At 32.8% G+C, this 18,438-nt stretch overlaps 1 protein-coding gene and 1 long non-coding RNA gene across 4 annotated transcripts; both read left to right on the top strand.

Moving 5' to 3' along the window:
* Positions 1-1,755, top strand: LOC104720547 ((Z)-3-hexen-1-ol acetyltransferase-like). Of its 3 annotated transcripts, none has more exons than XM_010438438.3 (2): positions 1-634; positions 723-1,755. In XM_010438438.3, exons 1-2 carry the CDS (start codon positions 164-166, stop codon positions 1,596-1,598), a joined length of 1,347 nt encoding a protein of 448 aa, XP_010436740.3. In that variant the 5' UTR covers positions 1-163; the 3' UTR covers positions 1,599-1,755. The 3 variants fall into 3 exon arrangements, with proteins under 3 accessions (XP_010436740.3, XP_087324072.1, XP_087324073.1); XM_087467946.1 differs by having other exon boundaries at positions 44-634; positions 716-1,755; XM_087467947.1 differs by having other exon boundaries at positions 117-634; positions 709-1,755.
* A 3,414-nt stretch (positions 1,756-5,169) lies between these two features.
* On the top strand, positions 5,170-7,123 carry LOC147937186 (uncharacterized). Its single transcript, XR_015568100.1, has 3 exons — positions 5,170-5,349; positions 6,124-6,342; positions 6,453-7,123. It is a non-coding gene; the product is annotated as an uncharacterized LOC147937186 (long non-coding RNA).
* Positions 7,124-18,438: the final 11,315 nt, after the last annotated feature.

Below are 18,438 nucleotides of genomic sequence, written 5' to 3' on the forward strand. Positions count from 1 at the left end.
GTACTAGGATCAAAGATGTGCCAAAAAACATCTTGCGTCCAGTGTCCAATAAAAAGATCTTAATACCACCAAACCGTTAACAAAAAACTCTCATAATACTATATATACATACTTGTGTGGACGTAGTAGGTCACATGTGATTCTATCTTCAAAGTCTTAAACTATGGACCATCAAGTTTCCTTGCCAACATCTACCACCACCGGTCTCTCGTTCAAGGTACATCGCCGGCAGCCGGAGCTAGTCACTCCGGCTAAACCAACGCCACGAGAGCTCAAGCCTCTCTCCGATATCGATGACCAACAAGGACTAAGATTTCAAATTCCATTTATATTTTTCTATAGACCTAATCTTACAAGTAATCTTGACCCGGTCAAAGTTATAAAGAAAGCCCTAGCCGAGGCGCTGGTTTACTACTATCCGTTCGCTGGTAGGCTCCGGGAACTTTCCAACCAGAAACTCGCGGTGGAATGTACCGGTGAAGGCGTTTTGTTCATCGAGGCTGAAGCTGACGTTGCGCTTACAGAGTTGGAGGAAGCTGATGCGCTTCTCCCTCCTTTCCCTTGCATAAAAGAGCTTCTCTTTGACGTGGAAGGTTCAACCGATGTGCTCAACACTCCATTGCTTCTGTTTCAGGTAAATTATTTTGTTTTTAAAAGAAATTTTTTTTTAAAAAAAGTTGGTTAAATTATACTATTAAAACTTCAAAGGGACTAGCATGCAGGTCACGCGCTTGAAATGCGGCGGATTTATATTTGCCATCCGTTTCAACCACACCATGACCGATGGAGCCGGCTTGTCGCTTTTTCTAAAGTCACTATGCGAGTTGGCGTGTGGGCTTCAGGAGCCCTCGGTTCCACCCGTATGGGACCGACATTTGTTGACTGCGAGTGCTTCCGAGGCACGTGTGACCAACACGCACCTTGAGTACGAAGATCAGGTAGGAATCAATGAGGAAGGGGCGGAAGAACCTTTGGTTAGCCGGTCTTTCTTCTTTAGGGCGGAAGAGATCTCAGCCATACGGAGACTCCTTCCGCATGATCTCCACAATACCTCATTTGAAGCGTTGTCGTCATTTTTATGGCGTTGTCGGACAATCGCGTTGAATCCTGACCCCAACACTGAGATGCGACTTATGTGCCTCATCAACTCTCGTTCCAAGCTTCTAAACCCACCGCTATCGCCGGGTTACTATGGAAACGCGTTCGTCTTTCCCCCGGCAATAGCCACAGCAAGAGATCTTATGGAGAAACCTCTTGAGTTTGCTTTGAGGTTGATACAAAAAACGAAAACCATTGTAACGGAGGACTACGTCCGCTCGGTAACAGCCCTAATGGCGACAAGAGGCCGGCCTATGTTTGTGTTGGCGGGGAACTACATAATATCTGATTTGCGACATTTTGATTTGGGAAAAGTTGAATTTGGGCCGTGGGGCAAGCCGGTGTATGGTGGAAACGCTAAGGCCGGTATCGCAGTTTTTCCGGGAGTGAGTTTCTATGTGCCGTTTGAGAATAAAAAAGGTGAGACAGGTACCGTTGTGGCGATTAGCTTGCCTGTAAGGGCGATGGAGAGGTTCATAGCAGAGCTACATGTGCTCTAAGAGCTGAGTCGAGACCGAGCCATGCCAACACTAAGAGATATAAGAAGCGACTGTTTCAACTGTTTCAAGAAAATCTAATACTGCTTCAATAAATATTTTAATTTCTTTTGATAAGACATTTTTGGGAAAATTAGAAATAAAGGATGTTTTATTAAAAGTTTGTCCATCTATACTTTATATAAATAAGTTTGGTGAAATAGGTTTTACAGAAAAAATTTAGTCAATTATATCCTTAACTAAAAAAATAAAATTACTTTATTGAAAAAATGAAACCCTTTAATTATTTAATTAGTTATTCTAACTAGAAGGGAAACCCCTTAATTAGTTATTAACCCTTTAATTGATTTTTTCCTCCAAATCCTAATTTGAGAGAAAAAAAAACTACAATTTATTTGATTCAATAATCAAAAGTGGTTTGGTTATGTTTAGCACTTCAGCACTTGTGTCACTTGTAATTTGTGTCAACGAGACTTAGTGTCACTTGTGTTATCTTTTGTAACCGAAAACAATTAAACATGAACAAGTTTGCTTTTGTGAAAACCATATGGTATGCATCCAAAGTCCAAGTGAATATTCAATGACTAGACTAATCTAACAAATATCCATCAAAGTTATAATTAACAAAATTTGAAAGAACGTCAAAATTAGTTTCAAATCTTGCTTTTCTTCATCATCAATAAATCTCAACTCCTTGTTGGCATCCAGTGTCCATACACCACAAATAACATAGATTTGCATCACAAACAAGTAAGTGAAATTTTCGTGGAAAGTGGAAGAGAGGGTAAATAACCTATAGGTCATGTCGAATGTCAATTTTTTGTATTTCTCTACCTTCTAAAAAACTAAGAATACATTCTAAAATATATTAGAACATATCTAAACAATAAATACAGAATCGTAACCATAAATTAAAATTATTCAAAAAATATTCACATACCTAATTTAATTTATTTTCTTTCTATTTCTATGATATTCTAAGTTTTACAAATTATAAATTCTAAAAAGTCTACGATATATCTTCTACTTCTTTTAGTATACATGGTAAAACGTGGAAAATATATTCTGAATTGATGTAGAATGAAGAAAAATGTAGAATACATATTCTTAATTTTGTAGAACATACAAAATTCAGGTTCTGGAGTTTTTAGAACAAATTTTCTGTCTAAACTTCGTAGAACATGTACAAACTGTAGAATGAATAATCTAAATGTTTCAAAATTTGAAAAAATCGTAGAAATTCTTTTCTGAACAATTTAGATCAGAAATCATCAATTTACAAACTGATTTTTGACACCCAAAACATTTTTTTTTTCAAAACTTTTTTTACACAATTATATACTAACATAAATTTTCTGTTTGTTTTTTGGTTTAAACTCCTAAAAACTTTACTATATCTATTAGTAAGGGTATTTTCGTCACAATTGACAATTTAAAAAAAAGTGTATATGACAAACGTTTGGAAAAACCTTTCTTTATTTCTAATTTTCCCTAACATTTTTTAAGACTTTAAATTAAACAAGTAAAGTGTCGGAGTAATCGTTTGTTTTTTTAATTAATTAATTAAGCCCATGTGGGCATCTCAATGGATTGTTGAAATCCAATATTTGTTTCCTATTATAAACATACATATTTATATAAACTCTGTTAAGAGTAAATATATGCCTCCAAAATTTGATGACTTAAGCAAATGTTTCTTTTTTCTAATAAACTGAGCCCTGGACTCGAGACGTTACGTTATCAGTGAAATATATTATTGATCATATAATTAATTATTGAGTTAAAGACAAGATTTAAAGGTTGAATAATTGCAGACCACCAAGACATTATTCTTCTTGGATAGGATCACGTGACATTCTCAAGAGCTTATTTTCTATATCGAGTGGTTTATATATATCATGCGCCACATGATAGACTATCTAAACCAAATTATGGGACATCCTAATTGAGTCAGAAGCATTACACTTATTACACAATTTATACAACTTGTGTAATACGCTATCAACGACTAAAATACTCTCTGTCGTTGTTATAAAAAAGAAATGAGGAAAGGTGTTGAAGAAAGATGGACCAAGGCAGATAGTGAAGGTTGAGAAACCTGTGGCGTGGGGACTTCCTTTGGTGGTCCGGACTCCGAAGCTCTCGCCATCAGTTTAAAATAAATGAAAAGCAAGCAAACATTGTGAATGAGGACACTTAATTACAAAGTAACTAAAAATTGTTAAGCTTTGGATCCCATTACATGATTGAAAGAAAACAAAACTAGAAGCTTCAAATTTACACTAGTAAAAAAAAACGTATAGCCATGTTTTTGTCACCCATCATCGTGACTAAAAATATATCTGCCACGAATAAACCACCAACAAATTTCATAGCAACTTCGTGACAAATTAGCCACGAAATTGACATGAATCCTCAGCGTGACCATATTTGTCACTATAACGTCACACAAACTTTCGTGGCTAAATAGTCATGACAAAATTCGTGGCTCTGTTGTAGTTATTCCACCGAATTATCCATCCCGCTACACTGTACCGCGGAAAACTAAGATGACTAAATCAGTGCCACAAAGTCCCTTCATGGCCTATTCGTGACATTTCCACCGAATTATCCATCCCATCGAAGGGAAAGTGAGATGGCTGTAAAGCCACTAATGTCGTTCGTAGCTAAATTGTGACTAAAATGTTGCCACTAAAACCATTCGTGACAATTTTGTGACTAGTCCACCAATTATGTTTTCCGGTTAAATGAAAATTTTGGCTTAATAGTAATTTTAGTTTTAATTATATACAAACCTAAAGCCCCTTCTTCGTTCACACCGACACACTTAGACAAAGGGAATAAACCCGAAAAATACGCCATCTAACTTTTTTTGGCCGTTTAATTCCTCTAGGTACTAAATTTCCCAAAAAACACATGGTTTAATTTTCGTTGTCTTTAAAAACCTTCATTTAATTAATAATGGTAGATCCATACTTACGACATAACGACTGTTAACTCTAATGACGGAAATGTCAACTACGATTAAAATATAACCCCACGTGGTTAATTAGAGGGAACTAAAGACACTGTTGCCCTCTTTTTCTTCCCCCAAATCGATTTCGAGTTTTAGAACCCTAGAACCCTAAAAGCGATTTTTCTTCTCAAACTTCAAATCCCGAATTCCTTTGATTGCGATGATAGTTGCTGTTCTGGTTGATTGTGTGGTGTGTTCGTTGCAAGAATCGATTGAAAGATGAGGTATGAAACCATTGTTAATTTCAATTGTAATGTTTAGGGTTTTAGGGTTCAACTCGAAATCGATTTGGGGGAAGAAGAAGAGGGCAACAATGTCTTTAGTTCCCTCTAATTAACCATGTGGGGTTATATTTTAATCCTGGTTAATATTTCCGTTATTAGAGTTAACAGTCGTTATGTCGTAAGTATGGATCTACCGTTATTAATTAAATGAATGTTTTTAAAGACAACGAAAGTTAAACCACGTATTTTTTGAGAAATTTAATAACTACAGGAATTAAATGGCCAAAAGAAAATTAGATAGCATATTTATCGGATTTTTTCCCTTAGACAAAATAAGAAAAAAAACTCTTAGCTCCTTCTTGCCTCCGTTGAATCTGTTGTCCCCTATCTCTCCGATCGATCTCTTCACAAACAGCAATGAGTCTCTCCGGCCACCGTCCACCACGATCCTCCGAGTCTGGTCTAGCATGTAACTGACGGTGTCTATTTACGAGTTCTGTTTTTCTTCTTCATAGTAATCAATTCTTCTTCTTATGCTTCTTCTTCTTCTTCCTTTCTCTAATTACTTGTTCTGTCTCTTCTCTTTTTGTGTCCATGCTCTATTCCTATTTTACTCTAAGGTTTTTTAGATCTTTTATTTTTGTGTCAGTTTAGGGGTTTCTAGGATTTGATTTGTTCATATTGTTCTTTAATATTTTGATATGAGCACGTTTTCAACTTGATGATGTTTAGATATTTTTGATTTTGAATTTTAAACATGAGTAAGTGTTCAATTTTGTTTTTTTTTTTAATTCTAGTTTGATGGTTTATCATTGTCGACAAATAGGTTTGTTCATATTGTTCTTGTGTATTGAGTAAGTGCTTGATATCATTGTTTTTTAAAGTCTTGTTCGCTCCTCTATTTATGATGTTTATAGATTGTTCTTTTCCTGGTTTATATCTTCCGACACTTAGCTTTGTTTATATTGTTTAGGTTGGCTGAGTATGTGTTCGATTTTTTTTTGGTTTTTTATTCTTGTTTGCTGCTCTATTTATGGTGTTTAGATATTGTTCATTTGATGGTTTATCTCTTCCGACACTTATGATTTGTTTTAAGTGTTGTCATTTGTTTGTTCTGTGTTATTATTTGCTACTCTTAAGAACATGTTTTTGATGCTTAGGATTTGTAGATGTGGATTCTAAACTTGGCTTTGTTCTATGTTTAAACTTAACTAAATTTTGTAGATTTGTTTACTTGACTTGTCATTAACAGCAACTATTTTTGTTTGTTTTGTGCTTCTAACTACAGAGCTGCAACGAAGATGGATGCCACTAAGTGCCATACCGCCTGGAGCCACACGTTCTCAAACGCAGCATCTTCACACGCAAAAAACTACAGCCAGTGAACTCTCGATGCATTGCTGAGTGCTCCTGAAAGAGAATCCCAGTCACATCTCCACCCAAGAAAACTCAATGGAGCTTTATGGTTAGTTTGTAAGAGAATCCCAGCCACACCTCATGCTCTATGGTATTTATATATTGGTGAAATGTCTTGCTCTCTTTTTGTTTTGTTTGATTGGTTAAGTTTATATGTTTGCTTTTGAATATCGTTTGATATTTGTTTTGTTACTCTCACAGCGTGGGCAATCTAAAAATGGGTATGTCTATGGAATCGACAGTGTTCAATACCGGGAAATCAATCCATCTGAGAAAGTAGCTGCTTCTATTTCTCGCAACCTGAACATGGAAGTGCGCATCTCTAGTTTGGAGACAAGCTTCAAGACACTCAACACCAATTTTGGAGATTTGAATACTAACATGGGAACGGTGATGGAAGAGTTGGTTGTATCACGACAAGCACTTAACCTTATCATGCAGTCTCTTGGAATTAGTCAACCCTCTGCTGCTGCTCCTCCTTCTCCAGCTACTACTGCTCCAGCTACTGCTGGTCCTGCTCCTGAAGCTCCTGTTCCTGCTGCTCCTGCTCCTGCTCAAGCTTCTACAACTCCTACTCCAGCTTCACACCAAGGCAACTTAGATGCATGGTGTGCATCATTAGGTATTTAACTTTTGGGAAGAGATGGTTAAGTGTTTTTTGTTAAAACTTTCTAACGGATAGACTTTTATTTAGCAAGTATTTTGGTACAACTTACTGTTATTTAGTAAGTCCTTTTGGTATAACTTACTATTTTTTAGTAAGTATTTTTGGTACGTAAGATGAGACTAATTGTTGTTTAGCAAGTATTTTTTTGGTAATATGTAAACATTAAACTACTTATGGTAATGTAAAATATCACTATTTGGATTTCATGTTTTGAGAATTTGGCTTTTTGTTACAGGTTTTTATTTTTAGTAATTCACAAACAATAGTGTGACCAATTCGTGGCTAATATAGCCACTAATAATTGTGACATTTCGTAGCTGCGGTTAGTTACAAAGTAATCGTGATACCTTCGTAGTTAGATCGTTTCGTAGCTAAATTTTGTCACGAATGGGAAGTGACAAATTCGTGACTATACAGCCACGAAAAGCAACGAAAATAATTTTGTTATGACGCTATATCTACGATATATTTTTGTGACTATTCGTGACATTTTTTGCTTATAGCCACGAATATTTAGGCTCAGCTACAAATATATTGGTGGCTATACATGTGTTTTTTACTAGAGAACATTGACCAAAAAAATCATGAACCAATTTTGGTTTTTTCGTATTCAATTGAACACCACCAATTATGTGTTCATATTTTTTCATTTACTCGTCATTATCTTTCTTTTCATCTTTATTGTCAATTTTGCATGATAGTTGTCACATTTACTTTCACTGTCTGCTTCTTCGTTATACTCTCGTTCTTCATATTTATTGTCTGATTTCTCGCTTTCTTCCGGTAAATAATCATTAAGAATATTTTTGTTTTAAATTACCACATAAATTTTGTCCACTTCTTCGTTATACTTTAATTCTTCCTCTTCCTCGTCCTCTAGCTTCCTAGCTTTTTCATTGAATAATCATTCAAAATCTTTTTGTTTTAAAGTTCTACACCACTTACTTTTCGTTCGTCGTCCGGTATGGAAAGTTGTACATAATTATTTTATTTCTATAGATTAAACTTTTTTTTTCTTCTTAAAAATATCTTATTAATATATAAAACTGTTGTATTCTCAAAATGTTAAATAATGAAGTGTCCAATTCCAGTTTATTGTTTTAAATCCCATGTGGACACTATAAGGAGCTTATAGCTCCTTTCTCTTCTTTAAAAATCTTAATAATATATAAAACTGTTATATTTTTCGAAATTGTTAATTAATGAAGTGTCCAATCCCGATTATTGTTTTAAATCACATGTGGACAACCTATTAGGAGTTTATATCTCCTTTTTTAAGAAGAATTAAATATTATAATATTTGAAGCTTTTTAAAAGTTTTTATTTGCTCAAATAAAACATCATATTCAGCCGAATAAAACTTTTAAATTTAGACAATTGATAAATCAAGTTTTTCTGTTCATTCGTAGTTGGAACTATATTAGTCTTATTTATAATGATTCTGAACCAATGTGTAAAACATTTTTAGCCGATGTGGGACGCTGTACATATGTCTTTTATTTTTCTTGATTTATCTTTTATTTTTCTAAAAAAAATAATCTAGAAAACTGCTATATTTTTAAAAATGTTAATTAGTGACATGTTGAATCTCTATTGGTTGTTTTAAAGCCGATGTGGACAGCCTTAGGAGCTTATAGCTTCTTCTTTTGTTTAATATATAGATTTTCTTTTTTATATTATGCAGTTTTATTTATGATTGGTTAAACTTTTTAAAAGTAACTATTTATTAAAGTGTGTGTTTTAACTAAAACATCCTATAATTTGAAATTGTGGGGTAACAACTAGGGCTAAAACTTAATAAATACTAAACATATAGTAACTGTGAGTTTCAAAAACACAACCATCAAAATAAAAACTTATTATAAAAAAATAATATGGTAAAAAGATTCAATTTTAATTAAAAATTATTAAATGAAAATTCATAATGAATTGAGGCAACTTTATTTGTATCAAGGAAAATTATTAAATAATTTGTATGTATTATAAGTATAAGATACTGTATGAAAAGTTATTGTAAAGAGTAACAAGCATCGTAACAGTTATTGATATTTATATTACTCATAAACAAATATTATGACTAAATGATCCAAAGTGAAAATATCCAATGAACGATTATAATAAGTAAATGTATTTTTCTGATAAAATAATTTAAAAAATAAAATAAATTTCATCTTGAGTGAAAATTTATCAACCAATAATTATAATAAAAGATGAAATCGTTAAATTTAAAAAAAAAACACATATTTTAATTTGATTGCATATATCACTTAAATTAAATTCAAAGTGTAAAGATATATTTCCTTTAATTAACTCATTTTGACTTATGAGAGAGAGACATGTTTAATTTGATTGCATAAAACATCACTTAAATTATATTCAAAGCGTAAAGATATATTTCTTTTAAGAAAAAACTTACTCAAATGTTATCCAAAAGTTTGTTTATTCCTCATATCTAACAATCTTCTAAAAATTACTCAAATGTTTAGTGTCCTAAGTGTAATTACAATTTACCCCTTGGGTTTAATTTTTCGATTTTGATTTAAAAAAATAAAAAAAATACACATCAGCAAATTATAATACACATCATTTTCCATTTTCCACGTCACAACCCGATAAAAAAAACTTAACGGCTGAGTTATATTATTTACGGGAAGACGAAAGGTCTCGTCGATTCATATAACGACTGAGTTATAATGTTTTGTGGCTGAGTTATCACAATAAATAATTTGAAAGCAAACAGTTGATTTATATTACTTGACAACTGAGTTACAGTATTTACGGGAAAACAAAAGGTCTCGTCGATTAATATGACGGCTGAATTATAATGCTTGATGCCTGAGTTATTACACAAAATAAAACAAATGTATTACAATAATACTGCATTGGACAAGTTTTCACATTGTGCCCAACTTGTTTACATCGAGAGCATGCATTTAGCTCATGGCTAAACGCGTCCAATCCGTAGTCTTCAAGAACAAGTTCCACAAGCCTGTCGTATGTTGTGCTTCCATATATCTGCACAACTATACACCCTCTATCGTCGGCGTTAAATACATCTCTTTGTTTCTTTACCCAATTACCGGAAACAACTAGTATCGGAACTGGATCCATGAAAGAAAATAGAGAACAAGGTGAAGAAGAAGTAGAAGAACAAGGTGAAGAAGAAGGTGAAGAAGCAAGTGAAGAAGAAGTAGAAGAACAAGGTTAAGAAGAAGGTAAAAACCATGTAAGAACAAGAGTCGAAGGAACGACATTTCGTATTTCCGGAGAAGAAAAATGATGACATGGAATGCTGACATGGATGATGCGTCTGACGTGGCAAGTCAGCCATCAAACAAATTATAACTCAGCCTAAATAAAACTCAGCCATCAAACAAATTATAAATCAGTCACAACATGAATAATATTATAATAATTAAAAAGCAAAAAAATGGCAGCAAAATTCAGCCGCTTCATCAACTGAAAATATGTAACTCAGCCGTATCGTTTAATAAGTCAGCCGTAACTGAATAATATTCTAGTAATTAATCTTTTGCTACTAAGTCAGCCGTGAAATGACCGAGTTGTACGATAAGTCGGCCTATCATGTCTGAGTTATAGTTTTTAACCATAACTCAGCCGTAACTACATCTCATAAGTCAGACGTTTTTCATAACTCAGTCACGCGGAAAAAGTTAATTCAGGCATGTCGTAGTGATAACTCAGCCAAAATTTTGAAAATTCAACCATCGGGTGAAAACTCAGCCGTAAGGATGGATAAGTTAGTTCATAACTCAGCCATATTTTAATAAGTCAGCCGTAACGCTTGGCTGAGTTATGCTCTAAGTAAACCGTCCACTCTTATTCAAATGTTTTTCCATAAATCAGCCGCAACATACCTATAACTCAGCCGTCAATACCTCTATAACGCGTTACGGCTGAGTTATTTAATACACGTCAGCAATTTCTGACGTGGCGTCTGACGTGGCAATGGCATTTTTGTAATTACGTTTTTTCCGGTAACATAAAACAAGGGCACGCTGAGTATTATGAAAATACCCGAAATATTCTAGTAATAAAATCTTTTCTTGTAGATTCTGGTAATATTACCTAAAATGTATAACATCTAAGTAGATCTCCCTTCCTTTAATTGCCCAACTAATGGATTTCTTATCTTCTTTTGACTAATGAGAGAGAGACTAATGTTTAATGTGATTGTATAGATATCCTCAAAGTGCAAAGATATCTTTCCATTAATGAAGAGATTCATTTTTCTTAAATGTCTAATTAATGGGATTTTAACCTTCTTTTGTCTAATGAAAGAGAGGCTAATAGTCTTGTATAAATATCCAACAAAAGTCTATTTGCTCATATCCAGAACAAATCTATCTCTCAAGAAAATTGATCTCTAAGCTCTTTCTGTTTTCATTGTCTCTTTTAATCTATACGCAACGCTCTGACACTATTTTACCCAACCACTCTCATGTATACATCTATCTTTCAGCTCTTCATATTTTCTTGTTTCTGAGTCATCCAAGAGAAATTCCAGAAAAAGAAAATGTTTCTTATTCAATAATTGATAAGATGTGAAGTATAAGTATAATTTTCTTGCAATTGAGTACTAATCAAAGTATCAACCTTTTTATTTAAAGTTTGGTGTTTGAGTAGGTAAACTCATGTTCTATTTTGATTTGTTTTCCAAATATTAAGATGGATTTTTTTTTATGAGTAGTAAGGCATATAGATCTAACAATATATTTGTACATGGATCTCACATTATACACTATTGGTTTTTATTGTATGATAGCTTTGAATTTTGGATACTACTGAATGTGATTTTAGTTTCTCTGTATGTTTACAAGTTATTTTTAACGAAATATTATTTAAAATGTGTTATTCAATACTCTTACTCAATTTGATTATATCAATTCATGTTTACTTTTTTTTTTAAAGAGTTCATGTTCGATTTTATTTGCTTTGTCGATCCAATTGCATTAGTATATTATGTGGGTAGTTTGACAAATTTTGGAGGATATGGGTACCGTGGTGTGTCCTTTATGTTATTTTTGTTTACGTTTTCAGAAAATTTTGGACTTAATTAAAAACCATTTATATCAACAATGGGAAGTATTGAGTCATGAAAGATTATTTTGTGTGTTCACATAGGTGTCATGTAAATCATTGAATTCCCTCAGAAAAATTATAGGATTTCATACTACATTTTGTTAGAAGAAGATATTTTCTTTGCAATTTCAAATAAAAGATAAATAACGTAATTATATAATAATTTTTCTTCTTTAATAAATATGTGAACCATTTATTTTTTCATCGATAGTGTGATGCGTGTTAACTTTCAAATTAATGTCCTTATGACAGTTTATAAAATATGCATGCTTTGTTTTTGATAGGAGATGATTTAAATTTTTTAGAAAGTGGAGATAGCATAAATGATAAACATAATTGAGATGATATAAAATCACGATGATAAACGAGAGGCAATGGTCGAGGAGGCTTTATGAGGTATAAAAACACATCATTTTGGGTAGTTTTAGCTTTGGAGGAAGAATTTATTTTCTTCTGAAAAGGTTTTGACTTTTTAGTGGTTGAAAGGTAACATATATTAGGCCAAACTGAAGAATGTGTTTTTACAATTATTTGGGGTAGAAGACTTAATATTAATTGTTTTCTTATATATGCTTTCAAAAAACTATTTTTACAAGGTATTATTGGTTCTAGTTTGATTTCTCTAGTGGAGGGAGAAAATATGAGCAAATACATATCAATATTAGAATTAACATAAGTTATTAGCTTGTGAACATTTTAAACGTGTTATAACTAATCATGGTTTTATATTTTAAACATGACTAGTCTCTTCAATATGATCTGCCTTGTTGTATACAATGGAAACGAACAAAGGCTTTCATGTGGTACACTTGTACATCAATTGGAACAACCGCTACTTTCTTCTTCATGCTCTAATCATGAAGAAAATTGTGGTTGAAGAGATAAGTTGAAAAGAGTAAAGATACAAGATCATCTATATTTTTATATAAAATTATTGTTAGAAAATAACTTTTATTCAAGGAACTAGTGAACATTGATATTTTTGTGAAATTGATGACTAACTTGACTAGTCTTACAAGAAAACATGGGGCTAGGTTGAGGATATAAGTTTATAAACACTGATCTCATGTTATGTTTTTATAAGCATATGAGGTTCCATCGTCACACAAGATTCTTCTATAGATGGATATGAAATTGTGGTTGAGTTTGTAAGAATTGGTCTCACTTTATCATACTTCACAACATATAATGAAAAAAAAGAAATGATGAAGGGGATGAAGATAGTGGTGGTAAAAAACATGTGTATATATATATAGAGCGAGAGCTAGAGTAAATAACGAACAATAATTATCATTTAAGAGAATGCTAATATAACTAGATTCAATACTTGTATTAAGAATCTTAAGGAGGGAAACAATTATTGGAACATTAGTTCTACAACTTTGGTAAATGTATATCTCTTTATGTTTCCAACTAGTCAAAGAAGTATCTCATGAAAGCCACGTGCCACATAAAAAAATATGATGACCAATTGGCATAGTGCATTTCATGGAAAACGTTGGCGACTGATTTTCTTAAACTATTATGAAATGCGCCATGACAATTGGTCATCATATTTTTTCTATGTGGCACGTGGCCTTCATAAGATATTTCCTTGACTAGTTATTCCTTATTCAAGCTGCATAAACTCAAAGAGATATACATTTACCAAAGTTGTAGAATTAATGTTCCAATTATTTTTTCCCTCTGAGTCTTAATACAAGTATCGAATCTAGTTATATTAGCATTCTCTTAAATGATAATTATTGGTCGTTATTTACTCTAGCTCTCTATGTATACATATACGTGTTTTTCACCATCACTATCTTCATCCCCTTCATCATTTCTATTTTTTCATTATATTTTGTGAAGTATGATCAGTTATTTATATAATGCTATGCGCATCAGGCTCGCCAGGTGGATATGGAATTACGGTGGAGGTCGCAATGATTGGTTTCACCATGTTATGCTTCACGAAAGATAAAGAAATATCAAAACTGATGTAGATGATGAAGATAATGGTGGTGAAAAACATGCATTTATATAGGATACTAAATAACTGTATTTTGATTATCACAAAAGCCCCCTTCATCATCTTCATTGTTCCCAATTTTGATTATATGTTGTGAAGTACAACATGGTGAGACCGATATTTGCAACATTGACCGCAATTTCAAATCCATCTATGGAAGAATCTTGTGGGCGGATGAATAATGGCAAACTTTATGCGCATAATGTTAGGCAAATACCATATGCGAAAGAAAATAAACTTCCTAGAAACCAGGTGATAAATTAATTTGATAATTTTTCTCCGTCATTGCTTGAAATCTTTTTGTTTCTCGTGTATTTAACCTTTTTTATGAAAATCTGGACTAAAACAGTTACATCTTTTTGATATAACAAAGATCTAGAGATGTTGTATGTTCAAAAAAGAAAAGAAAAGAAAAGGATCTACAGAGTTATGGGCTCACTGAAGCAATGCGGTTGGTAATCCATATAGTAATTCATTTCAGTATTGATAAATCTTCAAAACCAAAAAAAGAAATAATAGTAGATACAAAATATGTAAAATTACTACAAGAAAACATGGGGCTAGGTTGAGGATATAAGTTTATAAACACTGATCTCATGTTATGTTTTTATAAGCATATGAGGTTCCATCGTCACACAAGATTCTTCCATAGATGGATATGAAATTGTGGTTGAGTTTGTAAGAATTGGTCTCACTTTATCATACTTCACAACATATAATGAAAAAAAAGAAATGATGAAGGGGATGAAGATAGTGGTGGTAAAAAACATGTGTATATATATATAGAGCGAGAGCTAGAGTAAATAACGAACAATAATTATCATTTAAGAGAATGCTAATATAACTAGATTCAATACTTGTATTAAGAATCTTAAGGAGGGAAACAATTATTGGAACATTAGTTCTACAGCTTTGGTAAATGTATATCTCTTTATGTTTCCAACTAGTCAAAGAAGTATCTCATGAAAGCCACGTGCCACATAAAAAATATGATGACCAATTGGCATGGTGCATTTCATGGAAAACGTTGGCGACTGATTTTCTTAAACTATTATGAAATGCGCCATGACAATTGGTCATCATATTTTTTCTATGTGGCACGTGGCCTTCATAAGATATTTCCTTGACTAGTTATTCCTTATTCAAGCTGCATAAACTCAAAGAGATATACATTTACCAAAGTTGTAGAATTAATGTTCCAATTATTTTTTCCCTCTGAGTCTTAATACAAGTATCGAATCTAGTTATATTAGCATTCTCTTAAATGATAATTATTGGTCGTTATTTACTCTAGCTCTCTATGTATACATATACGTGTTTTTCACCATCACTATCTTCATCCCCTTCATCATTTCTATTTTTTCATTATATTTTGTGAACTATGATCAATTATTTACATAATGCTATGCGCATCAGGCTCGCCAGGTGGATATGGAATTACGGTGGAGGTCGCAATGATTGGTTTCACCATGTTATGCTTCACGAAAGATAAAGAAATATCAAAACTGATGTAGATGATGAAGATAATGGTGGTGAAAAACATGCATTTATATAGGATACTAAATAACTGTATTTTGATTATCACAAAAGCCCCCTTCATCATCTTCATTGTTCCCAATTTTGATTATATGTTGTGAAGTACAACATGGTGAGACCGATATTTGCAACATTGACCGCAATTTCAAATCCATCTATGGAAGAATCTTGTGGGCGGATGAATAATGGCAAACTTTATGCGCATAATGTTAGGCAAATACCATATGAGAAAGAAAATAAACTTCCTAGAAACCGGGTGATAAATTAATTTGATAATTTTTCTCCGTCATTGCTTGAAATCTTTTTGTTTCTCGTGTATTTAACCTTTTTTATGAAAATGTGGACTAAAACAGTTACATCTTTTTGATATAACAAAGATCTAGAGATGTTGTATGTTAAAAAAAGAAAAGAAAAGAAAAGGATCTACTGAGTTATGGGCTCGCTGAAGCAATGCGGTTAGTAATCCATATAGTAATTCATTTCAGTATTGATAAATCTTCAAAACCAAAAAAAGAAATAATAGTAGATACAAAATATATAATTAGATATTTCAATGTTTTCCCTACATACTCATACCTAATTCTTTCACTTGTTCTAATGTATAGTAAGGTTATGTGTCAAGCTTAATTGATCACTGGCTAGGATCAAAAAAATTATGAAATTTGAGTGTTGAGTCAAAGTTTAAAAAGTAATGGAAATTTTCTTTTAGAATAAGCCTCGGTGGCTGATGTTTTAAAATTTTCTTTCGGCTAAAATTGTTATTTTCCAGTATTATTATAATATATACATATATAAACATCTTGTAAGGAAATTTTGTAAAATTTTTTTGGAGTTTTAAACTATTTACCTAAATTCGAAACTAATATTTATCATATTTAACAAAAAGTTCCTAAAATCGTTTCATAATAAATCTCAATTACCATTTTTCAAATTCTTTCTCTGCATTCATCTTTATATGATTTCATTTGTTTCTAAAAATATTTTATTACATAATACATATGTATAGTAAAAATAGAAGGTTTTTTTTTGCATATGTTGCAATTTGAATTTTCTAAAACAGACGTATTCAATCGAGTTTTTTAAAAAGTGTTTATATAACGTTCAATATCGGATATAAAATTTTACTAATATGCTTAAGGGACGAGATTATATAGCGGGACGGTTTGGATATGAACAAACGCGCCGACTCTCTGCACTTGCATCGATCCTCCCATCTACTAGGCTATATACAGAATTGAAAAGACAAGCACAATCAAATACACAAAGAAACAAGCAAACCAAAAATCTCCGAACAAACGCACCGACTCTCTGCACTTGCATCGATCTACGCACTCTTTGCGTCGACCGACACAACATCCTTGTGTCGACCGATGCAACATCCTTGCATCAACCGGTGCTACATCCTAGCATCGAGAAAATAGACCAAACACGACAAGAGACAACGCCACAGCACGTTCCTAACACGTTCACGGCCACAGATCTCCAACCATAGGAAAAGATCTCTCAAGAAAAGGCACTGATTTCATATGAACTCTCTGGAAAACTCTTTCTCTCTTTTGTAGAAGGTAAAAATGGCTAAACAAGTCAAGGGCGTCGACAATAAGCCTTTTATATCGACCCCTAGGTTTCCCAAACCCCAAACCGTTCTTTTATAAACCCAAACCGATATATAATTTCATTCTAATTATAAAATTTAAACCCTAACCATCTTATTTATAAACTCAAACCGACATATAATTTCATTCTAATTGTAAAATCTAAACCCTAACCCTCTCATTTGTAAACCCAAACCGAAAATAATTTCGTTCTAATTGTAAAATCTAAACCGTAACTGAAACGACCTGATCCGTTTTTAAAAAAAAATAAATAATAATAATAATAATAATAATAATAATAATAATAACAATAATAATAATAATAATAATAATAATAATAATAATAATAATAATAATAATAATAATAATAATAATAATAATAATAATAATAATAATAATAATAAATACTCTACAGCTAGTGGTCCCATACCCACTAGTCACATATTCACACCACTCAACAGCGGATAACATAAACCATAACAATAATCCAATAAATATCCAATAATTAATTAACCAAACAACAGGAAACATAGAACCAGCAATCCTAACAACTTTATAATGACCCAACTCTAGCAACCTAGCAGTGCCAGACAACAATCAATAGAGTCCCTAGAACATCCTCCTCTTCATTGCCTTGATTCCAAGATCACACTTTGCTTTTACCTGCACCACAAACACTAATTGAGATGCATGAGTATTTGATAAACACTCATTGAGGCAATCCTCCCATCTACTGGTCTATACACACAAGCAACAATGATTCCAATGTTCCAAACAAACAACAAACAAAACATATAAACCAGTAAAACAAACATCATCTCGCTAGAAGGGAGGTGTCGACCGACACCAGCCAAGTGTCGACCAAGAACACCCCACAGTGTCGATCGATGTCGTTTTGCTGGTGTCGATCGATACTCCCTCTGCAACTACGATCTGCTCGAAGCTGAGAGTCGAATCTCGCTTCCCAACCTCTTCCAAATCGTCCAATACTCAAAACCAAGCCAGAAACGTCCGTAGGAACCTGTAGCATCCAATCCCAGCAAGAAAAACACACAAAACAACAACAAAACAAGCAAGAACAAGGAATTACAGGCTTAGATCAGCCATGGTCATGCACTCACCTTAAGAAGTGATTAACGAAAAATAACAACAACCATATGAGAGGCTCTCAAATATCCAAGAAAAATCAAACTCTCTCCTAAAACCAATCACAACAACAAACAAACAATGAAAACAAACTGCTAGAAAGAAAACAGAAAAGGATAACCTCACGAG

This window comes from Camelina sativa, chromosome 10 (genome assembly GCF_030686135.1).
Source record: "Camelina sativa cultivar CO46 ecotype springtype chromosome 10, ASM3068613v1".
NCBI classification, from domain to species: domain Eukaryota; kingdom Viridiplantae; phylum Streptophyta; class Magnoliopsida; order Brassicales; family Brassicaceae; genus Camelina; species Camelina sativa.